Source organism: Dipodomys merriami, unplaced genomic scaffold (assembly GCF_024711535.1).
Source record: "Dipodomys merriami isolate MVZ:Mamm:240054 unplaced genomic scaffold, mDipMer1.0.p SCAF_133, whole genome shotgun sequence".
NCBI classification, from domain to species: Eukaryota; Metazoa; Chordata; class Mammalia; order Rodentia; family Heteromyidae; genus Dipodomys; species Dipodomys merriami.
The window spans coordinates 2,411,261-2,435,218 of NW_027202638.1; the positions used below are offsets into that span (position 1 = coordinate 2,411,261).

At 40.3% G+C, this 23,958-nt stretch overlaps 1 protein-coding gene across 2 annotated transcripts; it reads right to left on the reverse strand.

The window, feature by feature from the left end:
* Positions 1-4,980: 4,980 nt before the first annotated feature.
* LOC138825039 (calcitonin gene-related peptide 2-like) lies at positions 4,981-9,895 on the reverse strand. Of its 2 annotated transcripts, XM_070019391.1 has the most exons (5): positions 9,830-9,895; positions 8,635-8,729; positions 7,781-7,924; positions 5,571-5,757; positions 4,981-5,047 (listed from the first exon to the last, which is right to left on the reverse strand). In XM_070019391.1, the coding sequence occupies exons 2-4, from the start codon at positions 8,718-8,720 to the stop codon at positions 5,595-5,597; spliced, it is 393 nt and encodes a 130-aa protein (XP_069875492.1). In that variant the 5' UTR covers positions 8,721-8,729; positions 9,830-9,895; the 3' UTR covers positions 4,981-5,047; positions 5,571-5,594. The 2 variants fall into 2 exon arrangements, with proteins under 2 accessions (XP_069875492.1, XP_069875491.1); XM_070019390.1 differs by lacking the exons at positions 4,981-5,047; positions 5,571-5,757 and adding an exon at positions 6,389-6,802.
* Positions 9,896-23,958: the final 14,063 nt, after the last annotated feature.

Consider the following 23,958-nt stretch of genomic DNA (forward strand, 5'->3'; position numbering starts at 1 on the left):
GGGGGGAAGGGGGGGAAGGAGAAGGATTGGGATTGGGGGGGAGGGGGGAGGCTGGGGAGGGATGTGAAGGGTAAACAAAGGAGGAGGCTGCAATGCTTGGTAAGAAATGTACGCATTATCCTGCCCACGTAATTGTAACTCCTCTGTACAGTATGTTCACAAATAAAATAAAATTAAATTAAAAAAAATAAGATCCATCTTAACCAGAACAAAAATGGTAGGAAGCATGGCTCAGTGGGAAAGGCCTACAAGGCCCTTAGCTTAAGCCTAGTACGACAGAAACAAACAGAAAAAGGACAGCTGAAATTAAAGGAACTGAAAACAGCAAACATTGGGAGGATAGAGCAAATTAAATGATTATTTCTAGTGGGACTGTAAAATAAAAAATGAGTCTGGAATAAGGCAAAAGTGAGATCTTAGTCCCTCAAATAACTAAAACAAAATCAATATATAAAATAAGATGAACTATTATTTCCCAATAGTGCAATTATCTATGTGGGAAACTCAATGTTAGTCAAAATACAAATACATGTTTCTTTTTTTTAAGTGACAACCTTCATTCTGAATGAATGTACGTGTAAAGATTATTAAAAAGCATTGTGAGAAAGAGGAATTTGAGGGTGGCTTGCTCTAGTAGCTAATATTTCTTTAATTGTTCTTTTATTTTAGTCCATCTTGAATCCTTTTGTTGTAAAAGTTTTTGTGTGGAAAAACCACTGCTGGACCTTTAAAAAATGCACACTGATAGTCTTAGTCTTTTAATTTTTGGCTCTAACAAATTTATAGTTATTTTAAAGATATGAAAAATTTATTACTGTGTTTTCACACAGTGAACTTATGTATTTTAGGCATGTTTTCTCTTATGATACATTTTTTCTGGCTAGTTTAAATGTTATGTATTATTACTATTTTTATTTGGCAGTACTGGGGACTAAACTCAGGACCTCACACATGCAATGCAAGTGCTCTACCTTTGCCCCTTTATGTCATGACTATTTTTATAGTTAGGTCTTGCTTTGTGCCTGGGCTGTCCTGGACTGTGATCTTCATACTTGTGCTTTTCATTTTGCTAGTGGCAATACTATTCCCAGCCAAGTCATTCATTGAGCTGGAGTCTCAATTATGCCCAAGCTAGTATAGAACCTTGATCCTCTATCACAGTAGCTAGGATTATAGGCTTGAGCCACCACTCTCGGGTATTATTTTTTAAGTGATTGCCTTAACTTTAAAAAGGTCATTACCCATATTTATTTATTCCTATTAGTGATGAATAGAATGAACATCTCTATGTGCCAATCACCTACTATAGAAATTAAAATTTTGGAGAAAAAATACTTGAGAGTTTCTTCCAGTCCTCTCAGAGATACTCTTCAAAACTCAAAACAAATGCTACTATTTGGTATGTATTCTTTGTAAATAGCTTTAGTTTTGCACTCAGCATATGTGAACTTTATCCAAGTTGATTTGTATTTGTATTCAGTGCTATGTCGTGTATTGCATATACCCATTATATACATAAATCACAATTAATTTATCTAATGTTTGTATTATCTAATTTCAGCAGCAGCAAGCTAAAATAGACACAACTTTAAGATCAAATGAAAATGCTTATCAAAATGATAAGATTTTTTTCAAAAGTAGATTTGATAAATTAGCCATTTGGCAAATGGACCTAGAGCCCAAAATCTGAGTAAGAGGAAAAACAAGCTGTTATTGCAAAAATAATTCCATTCTCTAATGCCCTTTGTATTAGTTGATGCAGACTGCCATTAAACAGAATATCACAGACTCAGTGACTTAAACATTTATTTTCTCACAGATACAGAGGCTGGAAGTCCAAAGCAAGATGTGTCAGGGTTGATACTTAGTGAGGCCTCTCTCTTCTAGCTTACAGATGGTAGCTTTCTTGCTGTGTCCTTGCCTAGCCTTTTCTCTACATAATCAGAGAGAGTGATAGAGAGCTTCTTTTCCGCATAAGGACACCAATCCTATCAGATTTGAGCCCTACCCTTATCACCTCATTTAACCTCAGTTATCTTCCTAACATCTCTTTTTCCAAATACAGTCCTTTTGGAGTGTTAAGGCTTCAACATATGAATGTGAAACGGACACAATTCAGTCTAGAACTACCCTAAATTTTATGAGTTATTACCATTAAGTAAACTATTAAGGCTAACCCTGCTTAGTTTCTGAGATCAGAAGCGATCAGGATTATACACTTCTAATATAACTTAACCATTGCTACATTAACACTATACCTAAAAGCAGTCTCAATGCCAGAAGCTTATAATAACAAACATTTCTTTTTCTTGCTTATGGATTTGTGGGTAGTTTGGATGAGACTGATCTTACTTGATATAATAGGCTGGTATGGAGATATATAGCAGGTCAGGTTTACATCCAAAATATCTCATTTTGGAGCCCAGGATAATAGGACAAAGTACACAGAGGGTGTATTCTTTTCAAACACAAAATCTAAACCACATTTCAAACCTCTACTAGCATTATGACTACCAATGTCACTTTAACCAAAACAAATCATGTAGTCAAGGAGCAGAGAAGTCACCAACATCTACCCACAGCCTGGCAAAGATCAGAGTGTATAATATTCTAGCATAGTCAAGAATTGAGAACAATATTAAGACAGCCATTGTATATACACTAGAGCTCTGACTCTTTGGAATGAGTGTACATTGGCATTTTGTTAAAAGACCTTTGTTTTACATCACATTTTCTTTTGAGGGGAATGAAGAGTAAAGACTAATGCTGCAGCCACACCAAAATTCATTGTTTCTGCATGTTGTATTTCAATCACTACATCTCTGTACATCTCTTCTTATGTTTCTAAGTAAGTGAACCCAACTAGGGTTCAAGTTAATCATTCTTTCATTCTATGAGCTCTGAGTTGACTGAGGAATGTCTACAGGGTCCTAATGTGAGTTTGATACTTTATTAGTTCTATTTTTTGGTGAAGCTGCCCTAGACCAAGACTAAAATGGTCTTCCCACTATTTTCTCTCCTTATTTGAATTTATTTTACTAATAATAGGAACCATACTAATCATAGGCCCTTGAACAATTTAGACTGAAGAAAATCAGGCCCAGAAGAGGTCTGAGAGTTGACTACAAACTAAAAGGGGAGATTTAACTCCATCCATCCATTTATTCAATAAATATTTATTGATTATTGTCTTATACCAGACATACTGTTTTCTGTAGTAGGGATTTAGAAATTAGCAAAATGGCTGTATCTCTGTCCATGTTAACCTTATATTTATCATAGAGGGCACAGACAATAAGCAAAATAAACAAAAAATTATGATATGGTAGAAGTTAAAAAGTGCTAAGGAGAAAAAGAGTAATGCAAAGAATATTAAGGCATATCAGATGTGTGTGCAGTTTCAGAAAGTGTGGCCAGGGCAGGTGGTGTTCGAGTATAGATCAGGAGGAAAAGTCCATCTTGCAAGAGTGTATTGCACAGGGTAGCACAAGGTACAAAAATTTGTGGTGGTGGAGTGCGGGGAGGCAGGGCTTAGAAAATAGAAAGCCTGTGTATAGGAGATAAAGCCAGGCAGGCAATGGGGATGGGAATGAGAGAATAGAAAAGAAAGATCAAGTTGGACCTTTAAGTCATTGTAATAGCTCAGCATCTACTCAGTGTATTAAGGAGTTCCTGGAGTGTTTCAGAATAAAAGACATGTGGTCTAATCTGCCTTTTACAATGACAGCTGGTCTGCTGTGTTAAGTATAGCTTGGTGTGGGAAAAAGGGATGCAATTATATGTGGTTTGAGAAAATCATTAGAGTCAGTAGCAGAAAAGGCTGCCTTTTCTGAGTAAGTAATCCTAATTAACTGAATATCCACCAGTGAAGCTGGCTGTCCAGTTACCTTGGAGTTACGCTGAGCAGCTTGTCACTGGCAGTCTCCACAGATGCTAGGGGTGTTGATAGAAGGAAATTCTTACATTAAATAAACCACAAGACCCCATGACATCCCAGCTTTCTTTGCATAGTGAGAGTCTATAATTCTACAGCATCTATCTTCTTAATCTCCCCCACTTATAAGTTCTATAAAGGAAGAGAGTTTTATATGGTCTATTCTTTGCTTCTCATCTGTCTAGAATAGTGATACTATACAATAGGCACTCAGTATTGTTAAATGCACAAATGTCTCTGTTAAATTTATTGCAAAGTCTTTAAGCAAGATACTTCTCTACACTTCACAGTTTAGGAAGTTGGACTGGATGACACTGATGGTTGGCCAGACAGATCCATATTTCAAACTGTAACCCATCATTTCTAAAGAGCATTTTAGGCTAATGAGTGTATGAAGGAGCTCTTAGAGGAAGAAAGGCAGAAACAGGTAAGGGCATACATAAAGATGAAGTACATGGGTCACCTTTTGGGTTGAGAACCAGAGAACCCTCTGAAAATAAATGTGCATTGTCTTCTTTGACATACACAATAGAGAACATAAACTGAGAGCACAAGACATAGAGAATCCATCTCAAGCATATTGTTTTTGATTCTAGTGAGTCAGCCCAGTCAGCAAAATACTCATAGGCCCTTGAAGCTCCCCTGGGACAAACAGCATAAATAGCAGCAATGACTCCATTTAAGAGTATTGAAAATACAGTTTTAATTTTGATTAATTTCACAACTGACAACATTGACATTTCTTTAAACAAATAGTTCTGTTAAGTCACAGCCTTGTCCTGTGTCCCCAGATGCCCAAGAGGCAGTGATTTCATGTCCCCTGGAAGTTTAACAGTGCTGTCAACATCAACAGGATGGTTGATGGGGACCAGATATGCTATCAGATAAGCCAAGGAGACATGCTGTCATGTTTATTGGATACAGAATCAAATATAAAAATGATGCACAACAGGTAACTGCAATGAGCATATTCTGTACTTAGCTTCAGTTCCTTTCAACAAAGGAGAAAGTTTTCAATAGCAAGAAGGATGCAAATATGTGTCTTCCTTGGAGCCTTTCCTATAGTGATTTTCATTACACATTTAAAGAAGTAGAGTTTAGCTTCCTTATGACCTAAAAAGAAACATAGTTTAGTTATTTTAATTGACAGTATTTTGAATCTATTATCTCATTTACTCTTTATATTAATGCTAGTACCTAGATACTTTTGAAACCCTTGATTTTTAAAGGGAGAAACTGAAGCCCACTGTGAGTTAAGTGACTGGCCCACATGTGGTCTTATAGCTAGTAGAGGGCAAACACAGTTGAGCACAAGATCCTACTTTTAATTCAAAAGTTTAAAACATTACAGTTTATACTCTTAAAGGATAATGTCATTGCCTTTTAAGTCAAAATGCTAGAACCATCATAATTAAAATGGCAAATTAGCAGTGTCTACATTTTCTGGGCTGATCATCTTAGTGGTAGAAGAAAGAGTAGAAAAACAGAGAAGATAAAGTCTCAGTGTTTTTCCTTCAGACATTAGTGGAGATACCTTTCTGTGTAGATATTCTCAACTATAATGGGTCCTCAGAGGCTCAAAGCATGGACTATGTGTGGTTATCTATCTTCCCACCCAACAGTACAAGGCAGTCACCTTCTTCCTGGAGTCATTGGCTGCTCAGGCTTGAAGGTTCCTGCGGCGGCGGCGGCCAAAGGCATTGGAATCCACATTGGTGGGCACGAAGTCATCCTTCACAACACCCCCTGATCTGCTCAGCAAGCCTGCCAGTCGTTGGGTCACACAGGTGGCAGTGTTACAGGCTCTCTTCTGGGCAGCGATACTGATTATCAGAATGGAGAAGGAAGAGGTCCGATGGTGATGACTTGGGTGGAGCTTGTCCCTTGAGATCATCATGGTAATATTGCTGTGCTGAGAAACACTAATTAACCTTAAGTGTTTCTCCTAATCAGTTATCAGAGATGAAAAATCACAGGGCTATTAGGGAAAATGGTGTGATTGGTCTCCATGGGGGAACCTAGAAGGTAGCCATGACACAGGTTAAAAATCAGCAAAGGCTTATGAGCCTAGGGGGAATTATGGTGCCACATTGAGACTTTGCAAGAACTATGGAATCTATATCCTAGTCACAGGTACAAGTACCCCTTCTTAAGAAAATGAAAATCCCTGGATCTTACCTGAAAAAAGAGCAGAATTCCAGAAGTGCTTACCTACCTTCTCTTTAACACCTGTTCTTGTTGCTTGAGCTGTGTCAGTAGGATAACCATCATACCTTGTATCCAGCTACCCCAGGCCTAAGGCTATTTCTAAGCACAGTTCTTAAACACCATGAAGTCTGAGATGTGGGTCAGAGAAACCACCACCACAGCTCAGATCTTTTTAGAAAAAATAGTTTTATTCCCAACCAACCAGCACAATTGAGAAGCAGGATTGAGAAGTTCTGCTCTGAAATCTTCAGAAGCCTCAGAGGAGTACCTTGCTCTCTGATATGTTCCCAAATGGTTCTCTCTGGGCCTCTGAGTCATTTCTTTTTACCCATCTGAGGTTCCAGACATCCTCTGCCACAGGAGAGCCACCAATAACAGCCCAAAGAGCAATCAGAGAAAAGCCACATGCATCAAGTTATAGGAAGGAAGCAAGAAAGGAAATTAGAAAGGAAAGGGGAAGCTTAGTTGGTATACTGGGGCATGCCAACATAAGGGTGATATTTTGTCTCCAAGTTTCTGGCCACATTCCTTTTCTTGCCAGGTGCTCCAACCCCAATTGCGGTTTGGGGGAATGTGTGAAATTTGTTGAGGTCTTGGGTGTACGAGCCCAGCATGCAGGTACTCAGATTCCCACACCGCTTAGATCTGGAGCTGTCCAGGCTGCAAAGAAAAAAACATGCCAGAAAAAAACATGCCGTAGGGGCTGCCTCTGTACGTAGTCAGTATAAGGGTAAGCATGAGGACTTCAAGCTAGGGCAGGTGGCACAGGCAGGAAGGCAACTCATACTTCCTTCATTGGGAGGACTCAGGGATGGGGTCAGTTAGGGTAGGGTGAGGAAGGGCTGCAGTTGGGAAAGGGTGATATTTTCTGACATTCTGCTGTTCAGTCCTTCATGCTTTACAGGGTCATTCTCAGGGTAGATGCGGGTCCCCACATGCCTCTGCCCAGGCAGTGCTAGGACCAGGCCAGGGCTGGTCTCTTTCCAGGCTCAAGGAACACAGGAAGGTAGGGCTGGAGAAGGGTGCTCTACCGGATCCATTGAAAACATGCACATCTCTCTGGAGTCTCGGACCTACCTCAGTCACTCCTCTACCTGCCCATACCCCCTGAATGGCCTTCCCTTCACTTTGCAAATGTATAACAAGGACTCCTTGTTGGTATGAAAGAACATTATATGCAGATTAATGTGGGAGAGCCAAATAAAACATTCTCCCCAGATATACCAAAGGTCTATCCCCAGGTTTCAGTTTTACTCTTACTAGTTTTAATCCATGCTGTGCTGGGAGGTTTCCCCAGTATTGATGAACCAGTTCCCACTGTAAGCAATTCCACACCTTCTCTAACTACTTTTGGAAATGGATCTTCTAAATGTGATCTACCCAGTCACTCCAGGTGACCTCTGTCTTCTATGGAGCTCGAGAACAGCTTGACCTAGGTTCTGTTAACATTGCCTTCTGGACTTCTGACCATGTATGTTCTCCTTTACCTCTTGCCATCCTCCCTTCCCTTCTGTGTGTGTGTGTGTGTGTGTGTGTGTGTGTGTGTGTGTGTGTGTGTGTGTGTGTGTGTGTGTGTGTGTGTGTGTGTGTGCACCTGTGTGTGTGGGGATGTATGCTGGACTGGGTAGGGAGCCTTACCTGGAGTCCTCGGCTTCCTGAGTCTGCTCAAGCTCCAACTCCCTGGCCTTCATCTGCACATAGTCCTGCACTAGTTCAGCCAGCAGAAGGCGCAGCTCTTCCTCACTGAGGGTGGCCAGATCTGGGCTGCTCTCCAAGGTAGATCTGCAGAGGGGAGGTAGACCCAAAGCAGGCTCTGAGCCACTGCCTGCTTCCTCCCCAGAATAAGCAGCCAAGCTTCTTGCTCCCTGCTTCTTTCCCTGGGGATATAGCTGCAGGGCTTGAGGCCAGAGTCTTCACTAGGAGCTAGTGTCTTCACTTCATTGGCATGGTCTCCAAGCAGTGGTATACTGAAGCCAGTTCTTATAGTCTTATGAATGCTGATGGTTAATTTTCAGGAATTTTGCAAGTTAAGTGTTAAGCACAGCCATTATTAAAAATCAAATGATAAAGCTTAAAATTAGTATTGAATCTGAAAAGGATTAAATTTCATAAGTAAAATTTGGACATAGGTGAGAAAAAGATCAACATGTTACAAATCAGTTTCAATAGCAACAAATTTCTCACTGAACTAATACACAGGTTAAGATGAGGTTTATTTCTCAGAACATGGCTTAATTGGATACATAGATTGGTTACCAATATAAAAATCAGAAAACAATGAAAGAATTTTGTGAGAGTTAATAGTCAATATGAAATATAACAAGAGCATTGTACATCTTATTACTATTTATAAATTGTGCGCCCCCCATCTTTATGCCAATAAATCCATAATAAACAAATATTTCCCTTAAGAGAGATGCCATTTTTTTGAACATTCAGAACACCACAATGAAGAGTCAGGGGATTGTATGGAGATCTTTAGTCTGTCTTACCTGAATGGCACTGCATGGAGGCTGCCAACCTGGTACAGGACCAAGATGCTGAGAGCTAGGAAGAGAGAGAACTTCTGGAAGCCCATAATGCCTCCCTGCAAAGGAAGAATGATGTCATCTGCAGCAGTTCTCTGTTTGCTTCTGCTTGCTTCTAAGTACTTGGTTATGTGGCTTCTGCTAGTTACTACATTACTCTTCCTCTTTGTTTCTTTATCAGCAAAGTAGACCAATGGGAAAGTCCAGTGGGCTTATAACACACATGGTTTGGCAAGCTGGAGGAGTGATTTTGGCAGAACAGATTGGTGGTGAGTTCTCAGTCGGAAGAACTCATCTATGAGCAGCACATGCACATTAACCTGTTGATGGAGTCCCTCCTTCTGCATCCAGTTTTGGGGACTGAATTCAGAATCTCTGGAATGCTAAGTTCTCTACGACTGGGAGAGTGCCTCTTGCCTCCACTTCTGAGTGGTTGAAATTACCGGAAAGCACCATCACCTTGGCTTGTAGACCCTGTCCCAACTACTACTCAGGTAAGGAGACCCAGAGCTAGCTGACTTCTTTGTGCATGAGGATGGGGAGGGAGAGGAGATGGCGAGGGAATATCTCCAGCGGTTAAAAGCCCTGAGAAATTGAGTTCAGCTGCTCCGCTCTCTAGCCATTCAGTTGTTTGCAAGAACTAAGTTTAAGGAAGTCTCAAATTTGGACCCAAGACACTTCCCTTAGTAACTCCCAAAGCCAGGAGCGAGGCTAGCAGTTTAGGATTGCCAGTCGTTCAGCAGCTAGTTTTTGCCACACCCTCATGCTAGCCCAGGCTCTGAACCAAGTTTCCAGGGAATGCGAGGTACTAGTCCTGACTCCTGGAATATTTCATCTGCAGAAAGCTCACTCTTGCATGCTGCTGCTGCGTTCTGAACGCTCAGGGACTGAATCTTGGCTTAAGCATGCGGCAGCAGGAGAAAGGAGCCTGCAGCCACGTGGGAAGAGCGCAGCAAGGAGTTCTCTGATAGATACCCGTCCGAATCTAACTGGAGCAGGAGTGTCGAATGAATCGCGAACTAACAGACTGGCAAAGAGACTGAAATAGAAGTGGACAGAGAAGTGGTAGGAATATAAACTAAGAGATAGACTGATGGGATGGGAAGGGGCAAGAAGAGAGAGCACACACACACCTGAGCAGGAGAATCTTGGGGCTTACCTGTCTGATAGAAGGCGTCCAGTCCAGCTAGAGCCTGGTGGCACTTGCGGAGGGGACTCGCTGGGCAGTGACTCCTGCCGCCCAGCGCAAACAGCTGCTCTTATTCCCGCCGCCCTGGGTCGGGAGGGGTCCTCAAGCGCAGCTGGGCAACCAATGGGCGGAGTGGTCTTGTGCCCCATCCACATTGCGTCACCCCCATGCTTCCGGAACCTGAAATGTCCATCAGGACCGCTTCACTTGTGTGTTTGCATTGAGGTCATTAATAAAAGTGATAGTCGGGGTGGGGAAATACGAGAAAAGCCCTTAAAATAAGCGGGAATTTGAGGGCGGTTTGACGTTAAAACAGATCTCACCACTTCATTCATTCATTGGCTTTGAACTTTCCTGCTCACTCCCAACCCCAGCTGCACGATCTTGGAGGGCGGGGTCCAGATGCCTGCCCAAGCTAGGCTTAGAATGTTAGCAAGCCGAAGGATGGATTCTTTGGACGCGTATTCCGTGGTAACATTGCACTGAAGGGAGAAGCTGGTGGGAAACAAGAAATGCAGATGGAAACAAGAACTTTGTTAGAACAGAGTTTTAGTGTGGCGGCGTCATTCCAGGGTGTGCGGTCACAGGCAAATCACTTTAAGGATTCTTAATGAACCCATCTTTAAAATGGGTACATTAGTCCCATCTTGAGGAAATGTTACAAGAAAGCCCAGCTTTTGGAAGGCAGATATCTGTTTCCCAGCAGGGAAGTCCTGAAGATTTCTACTGATGCTTTTCCAATCCCTATTGAGCTAGACTGCCTCCTATGGCTTTGAAGGGTCCCAGGGTTCTCTTCAGACCCATTGCATGCACGAGGAAGGGGTCCACAGCCCAGCGGGCCGAGAAGCAAGCAACAGATGCTTCCAAAACCTCCATCCAAACTTCTAACTCTTCCTCCTCCGGTCCCACATCCATCACCTTCCACTCCACCTGCTTGAACCATTTACACAGCTGCCCCTGTGCTTCAGCTGCTGTTTGCGAAGATGTTTAAGTGGTATTTATTCCGGCCCGGCCCCTCTCCACCTCTCGGCCCCACTTAGGTCTTAGACTAGAGAGCAGATAGGCTTGACAGTGCTGTGTGCTTGGCCAACTCACACTCACCCTCAGTACACACGCCAACGAGCTCGGTCACTCGGACCTTGGCGCACAAGGGGTATTCTTAGAGGATCACTCTCAAATGTGTTCCAAGCCTGCCTTCTTCTCTCCTGCAGGCACATTCCAAGTATCCTCCCAAAGCTCATCTGTGTCCACTCACACTCTCAAAACAAATAGGGGCACTCCATCGCACCCGATTATGCTTGATCTGAATCCCTCTCAAACCTGCCCTCTCCCAGAGCTTTCACGCCCCCGTGCACCTAGAATGGCTGAGGTTTAGACGAAAGCGTTTGTTGGGTGCGCAAAAGAAGCTCCACTTTTCCGGAATTCCCTAATCAGAGCTCACAGGGCTCAATCCACTGCAGCCTTTTTGCATGCTGTTAGGGCTGTTAAGTACAGCAGTAGCATCATCTAGGGGCTGTGGATGGATACGAGGATCCTGGCTTCACGTTTTCCAGCATTTCCTAGGGTACTCCTGCCTCACAACACATCTCTTCTTCTTCGAGGGTCCACAGCTTTCATGCGCAAGGCGTCAGCGGACCTGCCTAACTTCTAAGATTCCCTTCTGCGGGGTGGCAGAAGGCAATAACAACTTAAGGCTGGGGCCGGGTGTCTCAGATCTCTTTCCACAGGGTCAGTAGGCCGGAAGGCCTCAAAAGACCCCAGGTAGTAAGAACTGTAGGGGTAGGACCACAACAAGTCCTCAGATTCAGAGCTGGGAAATGCTAGCTGTGCTTGCTCCGAACTGGGCTGAGCCGCACCGATCTGTCTCCTTCGCTCCGCTCCCTCCCCTCCTCTGTTTATCTCCTAACTGCCTGTTAAAGCCTGGGCGCGACTTTTGCGACTGACTCTGGGGGCTTCTGGGCTCTCCCCACCCCCCTGTTGTTTTTCTTTCTTCCAGAAATTAAGTTCTGAGCTCCCGTGGAGTTTCCAAAAGGAGTTGGGAAGGACAAGTTACAGCCACTATGTGGCGCACGGTGGCCATGGCCATTTGGGATTGTGGTAAAAGCCATTTGCGTTCAGGTGCCAGTAATTCTCAGGAAATATTTTTTTTTTCTTTTTTTTTTGTCGGTCATGGGGCCTGAACTCTGGGCCTAGGCGCTGTCCCTCAGCTCTTCAGCTCAAGGCTAGCGCTCAACCACTTGAGCCACAGCACCACTTCCATATTTTTTTCTTTTAATTCCAGAGAAATCTAATGTACGGACTTTCTAAATCGTTTGCAAGCATATGTGTCTTTGATGTGCGTTTGCCCAAAGACAGAACCTGTGGCTTTTATTCATGTATTGGTGACGACACTGTAGTTTAGAAATTTCATGGCACCAGTGGTCCGAAACTCTGCTCCTAGCTGCAGTCTGTAACGCAGAGTGCCTCTCAGTGAAATCTTCCATAGCTACAAATCACTAGAGTCTGCTATGGGTGTCTAAACAGTCTATACCCAGAGGGCGCTAGTGTAGCCTCCAGCAATTTCAAACCTTATTCTATAGTCATCTTGGGGAAAGGGAAAAGCAAACAGGCATTATCCCTCAATCCCTCCTAAATTTGTAGGAAGTTACTGGATGTGCTGGGAAAAGGTTAAAGGAAAAGTATTTTCTTTGGTAAATAGCACGACGCTGGGCGCACCAGTAAGTGCTCCGTTAGTCTTAAATGGAAATTAATTAATTCTAGCAAATTCACTAGTTGGTCTCTTAGAGAAAATCCTGACCAAGTTACAGCTGTATAATACTGGCTTTCCAAACTAGGAGTGCAAAACTATTAAGCGTGTTTTATTTAACACAGGTTGGGTGTCCTGTTAGAAGTTTCCAGGAAGAAATTAGGGAAGAGTTACCCCTAGGGTTTATTCTAAAGACTAGACTCTCCCGGGGAAATGTAAAACTATTTTCCTTTGAAACCATTCTTGATTTATCCCATGATCCCCAAATACTTGAGATCTTCCAGTGCTCTTAGATTCTGCTCATCAGGGGGAACTTCTCTGACTTTTAACACTAAACAGAGCATGGTCCAGATCTGTGGAGAGCAGTTAAGGAAAATGATGATCTGATAACAGCCCTTCATGTCACTGTCACTTTTCCTAATTTCTAAATCTGGAAATCAGGATTGGTTGTGAAATAATCTAGTTTGAGAAAAAACTTTTACAACCCTCCAATGAATTCTATCTGTAATATCTATTTAAAACACTAATGAAGTTTTGTAGAAAGTTCTTATCTGAATTTCCACATGGTTAGAAGGTTTATCCCTAAAGGCTAACTCTTTTTATTGAGCAAGAAAGTAATGAAGTAAACAAGTGACAATCCAAAAGAAAAAACATGCACTTTCAAAGCTCGGAGCTCAAGTCAAACATAATGCTTTCTGTTCAATTTATGTATAACATCAACTCAACAACAGAATCACAATACTAATTGCAGTGTCAGTGGCAATTGAATTGACAATAGAAACCCATTCTTTAGCATGGTAGACAGTTGGAGCTACAAACTTCACTGGAGTGTCTCTACTGAAAATTGATAGTACTGTTTAAAGAAGGGCAGAAATAAAACTTTCGACCACTGAATTTACTGAAGAACTCCAAAAGGAGAACTTTTACTTCTGATAATTCTCCTAAGACAACTTTAGAGAGCAGTAAAACTCTTACTGGGGGAGGGAGAATATAGATAGATAGCTGTTAAGTGACAGCAAGATTCATAAAAGCCAACAGATGGAACCACCTGAGTGTCCATTGAGAGATGAGTAGGGAAAGAATATGTGGTATATGTGTATATATGATGGGGTATTATTCAGCCTTGAAAAGAAGGAAATCCTGCCACTTGCAACTTGCTTATTGTTGACACATAATGCTCTTATTGATAAGGAAAAATACTATATACTTTTGGAGATTATAGTAAGGGAAATAAGTTAGACACAGTAAGATAAACATAGCATGACTACACTTATATGTGTAATCTTGAAAAAAGAGCTTATAGTAATAAAGAGTAGAAGATGGTTATTAGGAGGTAGAGATTGTGTGGAAAGGAGAGATATTGGTCAATCTGGAGACCTAATGTATAGCACTGACTAAAGATAAAATATATTCTTGAACTTTTCCAAGACAGTAGATTTCAAATGTTCTTGCCGTGCATACACAAACACATATAAATACAATATACAGAGGTAATTAGGAGGGAAAAAGTTGTTTATTGTATTAATTGTGGTAATAATTTCACAATGTACAAGTCTATGAACATAATTTCACAATGCACATGTCTATGAACATATCACATAGTACATTTTTAAAGAATAAAACCTTTTCAGCCGGGTGCTGGTGGTTCACACCTGTAATCCTAGCTACTCAGGAGGCTGAGATCTGAGAATCACAGTTCAAAGCCAGCCCGGGTAGGAAAGGTCGTGAGACTCCTATCTTCAATAAACCACTCAGAAAACTGGAAGTGGTGCTGTGGCTTAAGTGGTAGAGTGTTAGCCTTGATCTGAAGAGCTGACGGACAGGGCCCAGACCCAGAGTTCAAGCCCCACGAATGACCAAAACAAACAAACAAACAAAAAAAACCCTTTTCATATATATAGAAAAAAATAGAAAAAAAGAGAGTTAGCTACAAGTGGACCCCAGTATGAATTTTGATGAAGCTTTTAGAAGAGGTAAATCTTTTTTAAATATATTTTTTATTGTAAAGATACTGTACAGAGGGGTTACAGTTACATGAATAAGGTAGTGAGTACATTTCCTATTGAGCATTGTTACCCCTCCTTTGTTTTTCCCCTACCATCCCTTCCCTCCCCACCTCCCCAACTCCTCCCTGCCCCCCGAAATTTTGAAGTTTGTCTTCAGCATAGTGTCTTGTACATCTCATTGTTACAATGGGTCAACCTGTATCCTTATTTCAGCATTTTGTTATTTCCCTTGCCCTCCCCAAATTAGAAAAATGTATATACAAGATGCAGGGCACTGGAATCAAATAAGTGAAACAGGGGTTAAAGAATATAGAAAAGAAACAAAAACCAATCACATAGTACATTATAAGTACATTAAAAACAACAGCGACAAAGATAAAACCTCTTATGTACCTATCTTGGGGTTCATTTCACTTAGCATCATCTTAAATGGTCATATGTATATAGTTTTTGACCTTTTCTGCTTGTCCTAGACATATACTAGTTATTGCAAATAAGGGAAACCATGGGACCTATGTTTCTTTGGGTCTGGGTTACTTCATTTAATATAATTTTTTCCAAGTCTTTCCATTTCCTAACAAATGGGGCGGTATCATTCTTTTTGATGGAGGCATAGAATTCCATTATGTGTGTGTGTGTGTGTGTGTGTGTGTGTGTGTGTGTGTGTGTGTGTGTGTGTGTGTGTGTGTGTGTGTGTGGTGTGTGTGTATATATCTCATATTTTCTTGATCTATTCATCTACTGAGGGGCATCTGGGAGAAGAGGTAAATCTTTACATAGATATCAGAAAGGATATCTTTGTTTTTTAATGACATAGATATAAAATTATATGGAGGATATTGTATGTGCAATAAGCATGAAAGTTACATAAAATATTGAAATAAAATAAGGGAAAATATGCATATTAAAACTTCAATCAAGTTCCATCTGTGTCCTAAGCACAACGTATATGTTAGCTTTCATGTTCTCAGCAGTTTAATAAGATGGGTGTTACTGTCTTCATTGTTCAAGCAAAGAACTAGTAAGATTATTTGGTCTGAATTAATTTTATTTTCTTGACTCCTAAAATTCCGGAACATACCTTATCTGTCTGTGATGCCAGGTAAGAGGTCTGGTCCCCTGGAAATGAGCACTGACTCAGAGGAAGATATGGGTCTGTCTGTTTTCCTCAGGGCTGATGTGATTTGTGGTGAGAAGCTCAATGACCAAGCATAAATCACTTACAATTCCTGTACCAGCATATGTGAGACTGTCAGTTTTGCAGTAAGAAAATAAATGTTGGTACTGCCACTTAAGTTAAGTAAATGGCTAGCCCAATTAGATTCACAAAATAAAAATTTAAGATACTACAAAAATAATTCACGTTCCCTTCAAATCCAAATGAGTTTACTTGTATTTAGCATGATGTGTTATTTTACTTCATCTGACTTTGTAGAGTGGCTGACTTTGTAGAGTGCTTGGTTTGCCAGTGGAAATCACGTTATGGAAGAGGAGTTAGTAGAAATTGTGTCTGGAATCTGTAGACAGGGTTTTAACCCAAACCCTGACACAAAGATGTGATTTTTGAGAGAATCTTCTGGGTCTCCATTTATATCCTGTTGGGTCCAGAGTCCTATTTTTTCTTCTAATTCTGACATTCTATGAATATGTTATCTATATGTTTTCTTGACAGTACTTTTGAATAGCCCTAGGCTATCCACTATTTGGCTTCTTCCACTTTTCTAGTCAAGCTATCCTTATGAAAGGACAGCAGAATAGGTGAATATGAAAGAGAAAGAATACATCTTTCTATTGCATGATGAAATTATTAAAGATGTTGCCCTTCCCTCATTGTGAGGATTTTTCAGAAAAGGTAAGAGTAATAAGGAATGAAGGAATTGGTTCTTGTCTCCTGGTAACAGTATCTTAGGAGAGGAGATGCAGAGAAAGCAAGACAGCTAGACTGGGAGCACCATTTTTTCTCTACCTCATGAAAATGAATTTGTAGCTGACTCCTCTTGGACAGGAGTCCAACTTTTTGCAAGTTGTTAGCAGACGCTTTGCAATGTAGCTCTCTGGCAGTTCTACCTAGAGCTCAAAACACATTTTTTCCCAAAGCACTTTTTTTTCTTAAGAGAGAGGAACTTGTTTTATTTTCTTTTATTTTGTGTTGTTATTATTAAAGAATATACTTCTTAAAACAGTGGAAAAACAGCTCTAACAAGGTCTCTGAAATATTTTCCTCTAAAGTGAGGAGGTATGACAGAAGAATTAATTTTCAAGTAGATCTAGCCAATATTTCAATAAATATATGGTGAATAATTTGGTTGAGCAATAAGTCAATTGAGAGTTTAAGGAGATGTATTAGGTTAATTAATAGATACTATGAATACATAAAATACATTTGTTTAAAAGAGTTACAGAATCTAATTATATGGGTAGTCACATTTGACAATATTCTATATGGTTCATAGAAATAGAATGAACCCAATAAATGCATTTAATTGGATATATGAGGACTTAGGTAAGTGAGAAGTGTAGGACTTTTTATATCTTTGTTATTAAATGAATGAAGGAAAAGTACAACTAGTTAACTGGAGTTGAGTAAAGATGAGTCCATTAGATTTCCCCACTTAAGCTTCCTCCATGTGTTAAAGTCATAAAAAAAATCTGTGCACAAATGGAACAAGTAAAGCTATCTTTTTAAAATTTTTTTTATTGTGAAAATACTGTACAGAGGGGTTACAATTACATGGGCAAGATAGTGAATACATTTCTTATCAAGCATAGTAGCCTCCTCCTTTGTTTACCCTTCCCATCCCTTCCCAGGCTCCCCCCGCCCCCCCACTCAATCCTCCCCCCCACCAAAGTTGTAAAGTTCGTTTTTGACATGACAACTTGTACTTCTCATTGTTGCAACGGATCCACTTGTATCCTTATTTAAATGACTTGTTTTTTCCCTTCCCCTCCACAAATTATACTGACATCAAATACAGTGAAAGCAGGGGTTATACTGTGGGGGAGGGACATACAAAGCAACCAAGAAAAAGTAAAGCTATCTTTATAAGATTATCTTGTGAGGTTTTGAGTATAGTTTAAGTAGAAGACAATGAGTGGGATCAAATGAGCAAAGCCTTGCATTTGCAAATAAAAGGGATATACATAAAGTTCTTTTGTGTTCAAGAGCATCTTAGGCCAACCTGTTGATCTCCATTCTGTTGGTGTAACCTGAACAAATGTAAATAAATCTGTTGTTTCCCCTGTGTTGATACCATCCCTTCATGTAGGTGACCCTGGACTTAGGGTATAGTACAGTATTCTCTGTGAGCTAATTTATATTCCTAGGAATTGGATAGTTAGATGCTTCATTTGTTCTCCCAGACTCTACTGGGGTCAAAGAAGATTGGCCTTCTCTATAGAAAGTGAGCTACCGAGGTTAACAGAACTGAGGTGCACTGTATTCAGGAAAAGGAGAAAATGAACAGGACCAACTTGAACAAGCATAAATTTACATGTGAAACAAAGAAGAATAAAGAATAAAACACTTGGTGAATAAGTGTATTCATTTTCTATTTCTGCTATACAATTTTAATAGCTTAAAACAATGCAAATTAATAATTATCTTATATGTCTGTGAAAGCCTAGCATCTCCAACTTCTGTCTCACTAGGCTGAAATGTTTGAAAGGTTGGATTCTTTGTGAAGTTTCTAGGGGAGAACCTATTTTCATTTTGTTTTCAGCTATAACAGCCAGTTACAGTTCTTCCTTTTGTCCCTTTACCAAAACCAGAATCCTCAAATCTCATCACTATGAGTTCCTCTTCTGCTTCCTTCTTTTATTAAGCAGAATCCTTGTGGTTATACTGGGTTCAACTCTAACAATCCAGGACAATCTTTCCATCTCAATGTCTTCAATTTAATCATATCTGTAAAGTCTTTTTACTTTTTCTAAGGAGTCAGGATATAGCTATTTTGGAGAGGTTATTATTCTGCCTCCCATGTTAAGTACATGGTGGGCTAAATGACAAGGACTATAAATAGTGGGAGCTCAGAAAAAGAGGGCTTTGTAGGCTGGAGAACTTGAGAAATCCTCCTGGAGAAGGTGGAGCCAGAACCAGAAAGTAACTAAAAAGAAGGGAAATTATTTAGTCTCTGTTAAGGGTGGGAATCTATGGAGTGAAGGACAAGAGGTGAGCAGACAACTCCTCTTTATATCAGCCAATATCTGTCAATTTTGGCAAAGATGTCTATGTTGAGACTCCAGTAGTAGTGGAGAACAAATCCTTTCCATCACAAATCTCCATGCACTGGTAGCTTATTATGCAGCTATTAGACACTAAAGATGGGGCTTGGACTTTGAGTCTGATGACTTCTAAATCTTTGCTAAACTCCATGGACAATAACTGAGCAGCAAGTTTTCTAGTGAGTTAAGCACTGGATTAAAACTCAACCAACTTCATAAATAACAGCTTGTATTTAGAAGTTAGTGGCTGCAGAGGTTGACCAGGCAGTAGAGAATTGTAACACATGTGAGTAGTGAATATGACCCCTAGGACTTTTTAACTACCCAATATGGAAAAGATTTCTAATGTTCCCCAGGAAAAGAGTGTGATGATTATTCATACTCAGGTATAAAGACTTTCAGACTTTTGATATGTAACATACCACCTAATGTTCTAATATAGCTTAGAATGAGGGACATCAAGTCAGAGGGTTTTAGAACAGATTAAGAATGAGAAAAGCATTCATGTGATTTTCTTGGAAAATAAGGGTCTATCTGACTTTCTTGTAGAGAAGAGCTGAGTATTGCCTGAGCCGGTGTTGTTCCCTACTCTAAAGGCACCTTCTTTGCTGTAGGCACCAGGAGAGGTTCCTTCCAAGGTCCAGAGATATTTTTAGGGTAGCTTCAGCTGCCAGGAAGGAACTGAGTATGATGGACAAGGGCCAGACTGGTCACTCTGAAAGGTTGGTGACGTCAAGGAATTACTCAGGATGGGCTCCTATAATATGATTAAAATTCTCCATTGGCTTAGACTCACTGGATCCAGAAAGGGTGTTCTTTTCCTGGCTAGGAACACTGTTCCATGGAATCAGAGAGATAGAAATAGGAACTTTCCCATTCTACCAGAAAGCTCATTAGAGAGAGAGCTTCATTATGGGCTTTGCCAGGTATCAATAAAGTTGCATATGAGGAAATTCTTATATAAATTGAGTTCGAGTGGGATTGTGAAGAGTATAGCTTTGAGGTCTTATGCAACTGGATATGAGTCTTGGCTCTACCACTCACTTATTGACCTTGAGCAGATACTATCACTGAGGTATAGTTTCTTGACATGTAAAATGGGATTGTAATAATAACTACCTGGCAAGATTAAAGATATTTTATGCTAAAACACCTGACACATTGCTTGGCATAGGGTAGGTACTTGAGAGTGGTGGCTATTATTAGTATAACAAAAGCTTATTCCTTCAAATGCCAAATTACATCAGCTTAATACAGTAAATTAAGTAAAATCATTACATACTCCTCGCCTACTAAAAAAGAAGACAATCTATAAAGTCTTTAATTCTCAAAATAAAATTAATTGCCAAAGCCACAACAGAATGAATTTGCCTCCTCCAACCTTCTCAGACACAGGCCTGGCCATGTTGCAGCACTCTGCCCAGCAGGATTAATGATCATATATATATTACATTGCCTGGCATGGAACAGGCACTCTAGAGTGGTGGCTGTGATTATCATTAAAACAAAAGGGCCCCCTTATAGGTGCCAAGTTCTATCAACTTTCATATGAGGTAAATTAGAAAAAGTGTCTCACAGTCCTCTCTACTACCACCATCTCCTCCTCTTCTTCCTTCCCCTCCTTCTCTTCTTCCCCCTCCTCCTCCTTTTTCTTCTTCTTTTGTCTGTAATGGGGCTTGAACAGTGGGCCTGGGCACTGTCCTTCAGCTCTTCAGCTCAAGGCTAGGCCTCTACCACTTGAGCCACAGTGCCACGTCTGGCTTTCTCTATTTATGTGGTATTGAGGAATCGAACCCAGGGCCTCATGCATTAGAGGCAGGCACTCTACCATTGAGCCACCTTCCCAGCCCCTTCTCTACATTCTTTTAAAGAATAAATCCAATATAATTTGAGGCCTTTTCTTTATGATTCGCTGTCACTATCATAAAAATATCATTCAATTGGACATTATTCTCAGGGGTTTGGTAATGATAGTGGCACCAAAAAATACCATGTATTTTTTAAGATCTAATATCTATATAATTTTATGGTTATTCCACTTCATATTTTCCCAACAGATTGTCAACTATCATATCTTGCTAGTGTCATTGCCCATTTTCATTTGGTGTGTAGTGAAACAAACAACAAAACCACAACCAAAACCAAAACCAACTTTGTAGAATGGTATTAGAACAGAGATCCTATACAAACATTGAGTAAGAACTTGTAAATACTGGTCAAGAACAACAGAAAAAATATTGGGAACATCTGTTCAACTCATCCATTCAAGAGGAGATAAATGAAGCATGTCAGACACTGAGTTAGCCCTTCTGAGTAATGATCAGGAAGGAGGTGGTGTTTTGTAGCAATAGTTTCAACTACTTGTGCTCCAAGAAACAAACAGAACAAGCAAATATGAGAGTAGAGCTGTGTATGAGAGTACAGCCCATACACAAGCTGTGTATGAGAGTACAGCCCAGAGACGTTGAGTGGTCACAATATCAATAAAGGGTTCTTGTGACAACTATTTCAGTTATTCAGATGCTGTTTTCTTCTTCTTTTGCTATCAGCTTTGTTGGGTTCAAGGGAAGACACAGCTAAGTGACACCCCCTGAAGAATGGGTGTCTTTGGATTTCTCTCAGGAGGTATAATAATAGGGAAGACAAAGTCTATGATATTAGGGTAATCAGACATCCAGTTTTAGGGAGAACATAAGCCTAGTTAATAAGACGCTAAAGACATGAGTAGAAACTGTATTTTCCATTTCAGGCAAATAGGGAATTGGTGCTTGGAGCTGGGGCAAGATGAATCAACCTTCAGGTGTTCAGATAAGTATTGATTTCCACAGCACAAGTTACTGTTTGATATCAAAGACTGTAGAAAATCTTAAAAGGCTCTTTGGAAGCCCCTTAGACAGGACCAAATTGTCTGCTGAACAACTTTAAGCAGTGGTTTAACATGTTTAACTAGTCAATGCCTGAATGTTATTCAGCACTGAGTAGTACTGTTCACTGAAAATCCCATGAAATGAAAATGTGGTGAAAAACCTTCTTGAGAAGTTTAATGACTTAGCAAACACCACAGGTTAGAGAACAATGGATTCCTTATCTTCCCTCTTTTCCCTTTTGGAAAACCTGGAAATGATTTGATCTTTTGGTTTGTGTCTCAAAAATTCAGTCCTTATTGGAGAAAATACTACTAAGAAATCCTTCCATCTCTCTCTGTAGAAAGATGGAAATGCAGGTGCATAGGCAGGATAACGGGTAAGTTGTTGGAAAATTTATTCCTACTTTTATCATAGATGTTGAGCATGAATGTCTATACCAATCCCCTGGCTTTTATTTTTCCTTCTCTGAAGTCCTACTAGGTGTGGAGTAAACTTAGATCATGTGTAGTCTTTAGGTATCATTAGATTATCTTAGGAAAATCATTCTAGTGTTTTGGCTACATGTAACTAAAATAACTGTAAGTCCCCTTCAATTTTGTGCTTTTTTTTAAAATAAGTTTTTTTATTGTGAAAATACTGTACAGAAAAGTTACAATCACATGATCAAGGTAATGAGTACATTTCTTATCATGTGCTTTTATTGTTAAACAAAAAATAGAGAAAAACAAAAAGGCATATGTACTGAGAGATTTACTTGGAGGTTGGTTGGGAGACATAGATGATGATTTTTCCCCCTGTATTCTGTGGGAAATGCCCATCAAGTTGACAGTAAGCTCTTCCAGTAGTGACAGTTGCAAAGGAAGCATCTTCGAAATATGAGATCTCTTATTTTACTTTTGTGAACCTTATTTTTTTCACCTAATTTTAGGATCCTGTCTGGATGAGGAATTCATTCCCTTCCTTTACTCCATTCCCTTTCCTAAGTATGTGTGTTTATCACATGTGGTACACCCCATTCATTTGAACTATGAACATCAAGAAAGTTCCACAGAAGTAGTCAGTGATCCAGAAACCATGAGGCTGCTGCTTTGCTACAACTAACTGGTAGCACCCAGAGAACACTGAGTGCTGGCAGAACACAAAAGGAAGAACAAAAAGACAAGGCAGCTAAATTTGCATTGAGATTCCAGTTTTTATAAAGTAGAGGAGGAACAATTCTGTTTTAGTTTTCCCGCCAATGTGGGAGTGTTAAGAAGATACCCTTTCCACAATAGTGGTGTGCCCAGAGTGGATATAGTTCATTGGTAGAGCACTTACCTTGCATGTTCAAGGTCCTGGGTTCCATGCTTAGCACTACAGGAGAGGGGAGGAGGGCAAGCACATTTGGAATCTGGTTTGGAAAGCATGGAACTAGTAGTATTGGATACTGACAGTCTGCCATAGATAAATTTACCAAAGGAATGAAACTCTAAGAATGGAACTTCATCCATCAAGGATTGACACTCTCCTTTCTTTTCATGAAGGAAGACCCTTCAGATTTTAACACATCATGATTCTCCACCAATTTTACCTTTGGCTCTGGGTGCCCTATGGTAACGAATATCCAACAGAGAGCAGAACCTCTACTTAATCTTATTTCTTACTGCCCAAGCATGCAACATGTTTTCTGGATTATCTCATTTTATCGTTGAAAACATCAGGTTGTCTCATTTCAGGTTCTTACTTTCTTCCACTCTGGCTAAAACTATCATGAATGCATGTAATAGAATGGGCACAGGGGCACATTTATGTTGCTGGCATCACCCTGTTCTAGAGGAGCACTGGGGATTTGAGCAACTAGGGTCCAGTCCAGGGCTACAACAATCTATGAGACACTGCCACTTAAGGCTGCCTCTCAGAATGAGTTCTGGAAGGACTGCCCCCAAGACTATTCTTCAGAACAGCTGTGCTGTTTGTTCTCTGTTCTGTACCCAGAAATGGCAGACTACTTGTACAAGGTATTCACATTTTTCAAGGCACTCATTCCACACTGCATACTAAAGACAGTATCTCTGCTGTGAAACAATGAAATCTTCCACTTCCTAATTCCCCAAACATCCCTGTCACACTCAAAGCCACAGGCAAACATTATTGATCCGTTTCTATCACTCAAAAAGCACATGTAGTAAAGGGGATTGCAGGGAACAATTTCTGTTTGCTGAGCACTGAGAGAACATGATAAATAGATACAGGGAAAGCTTCATAGTCTGAAGGACTTTT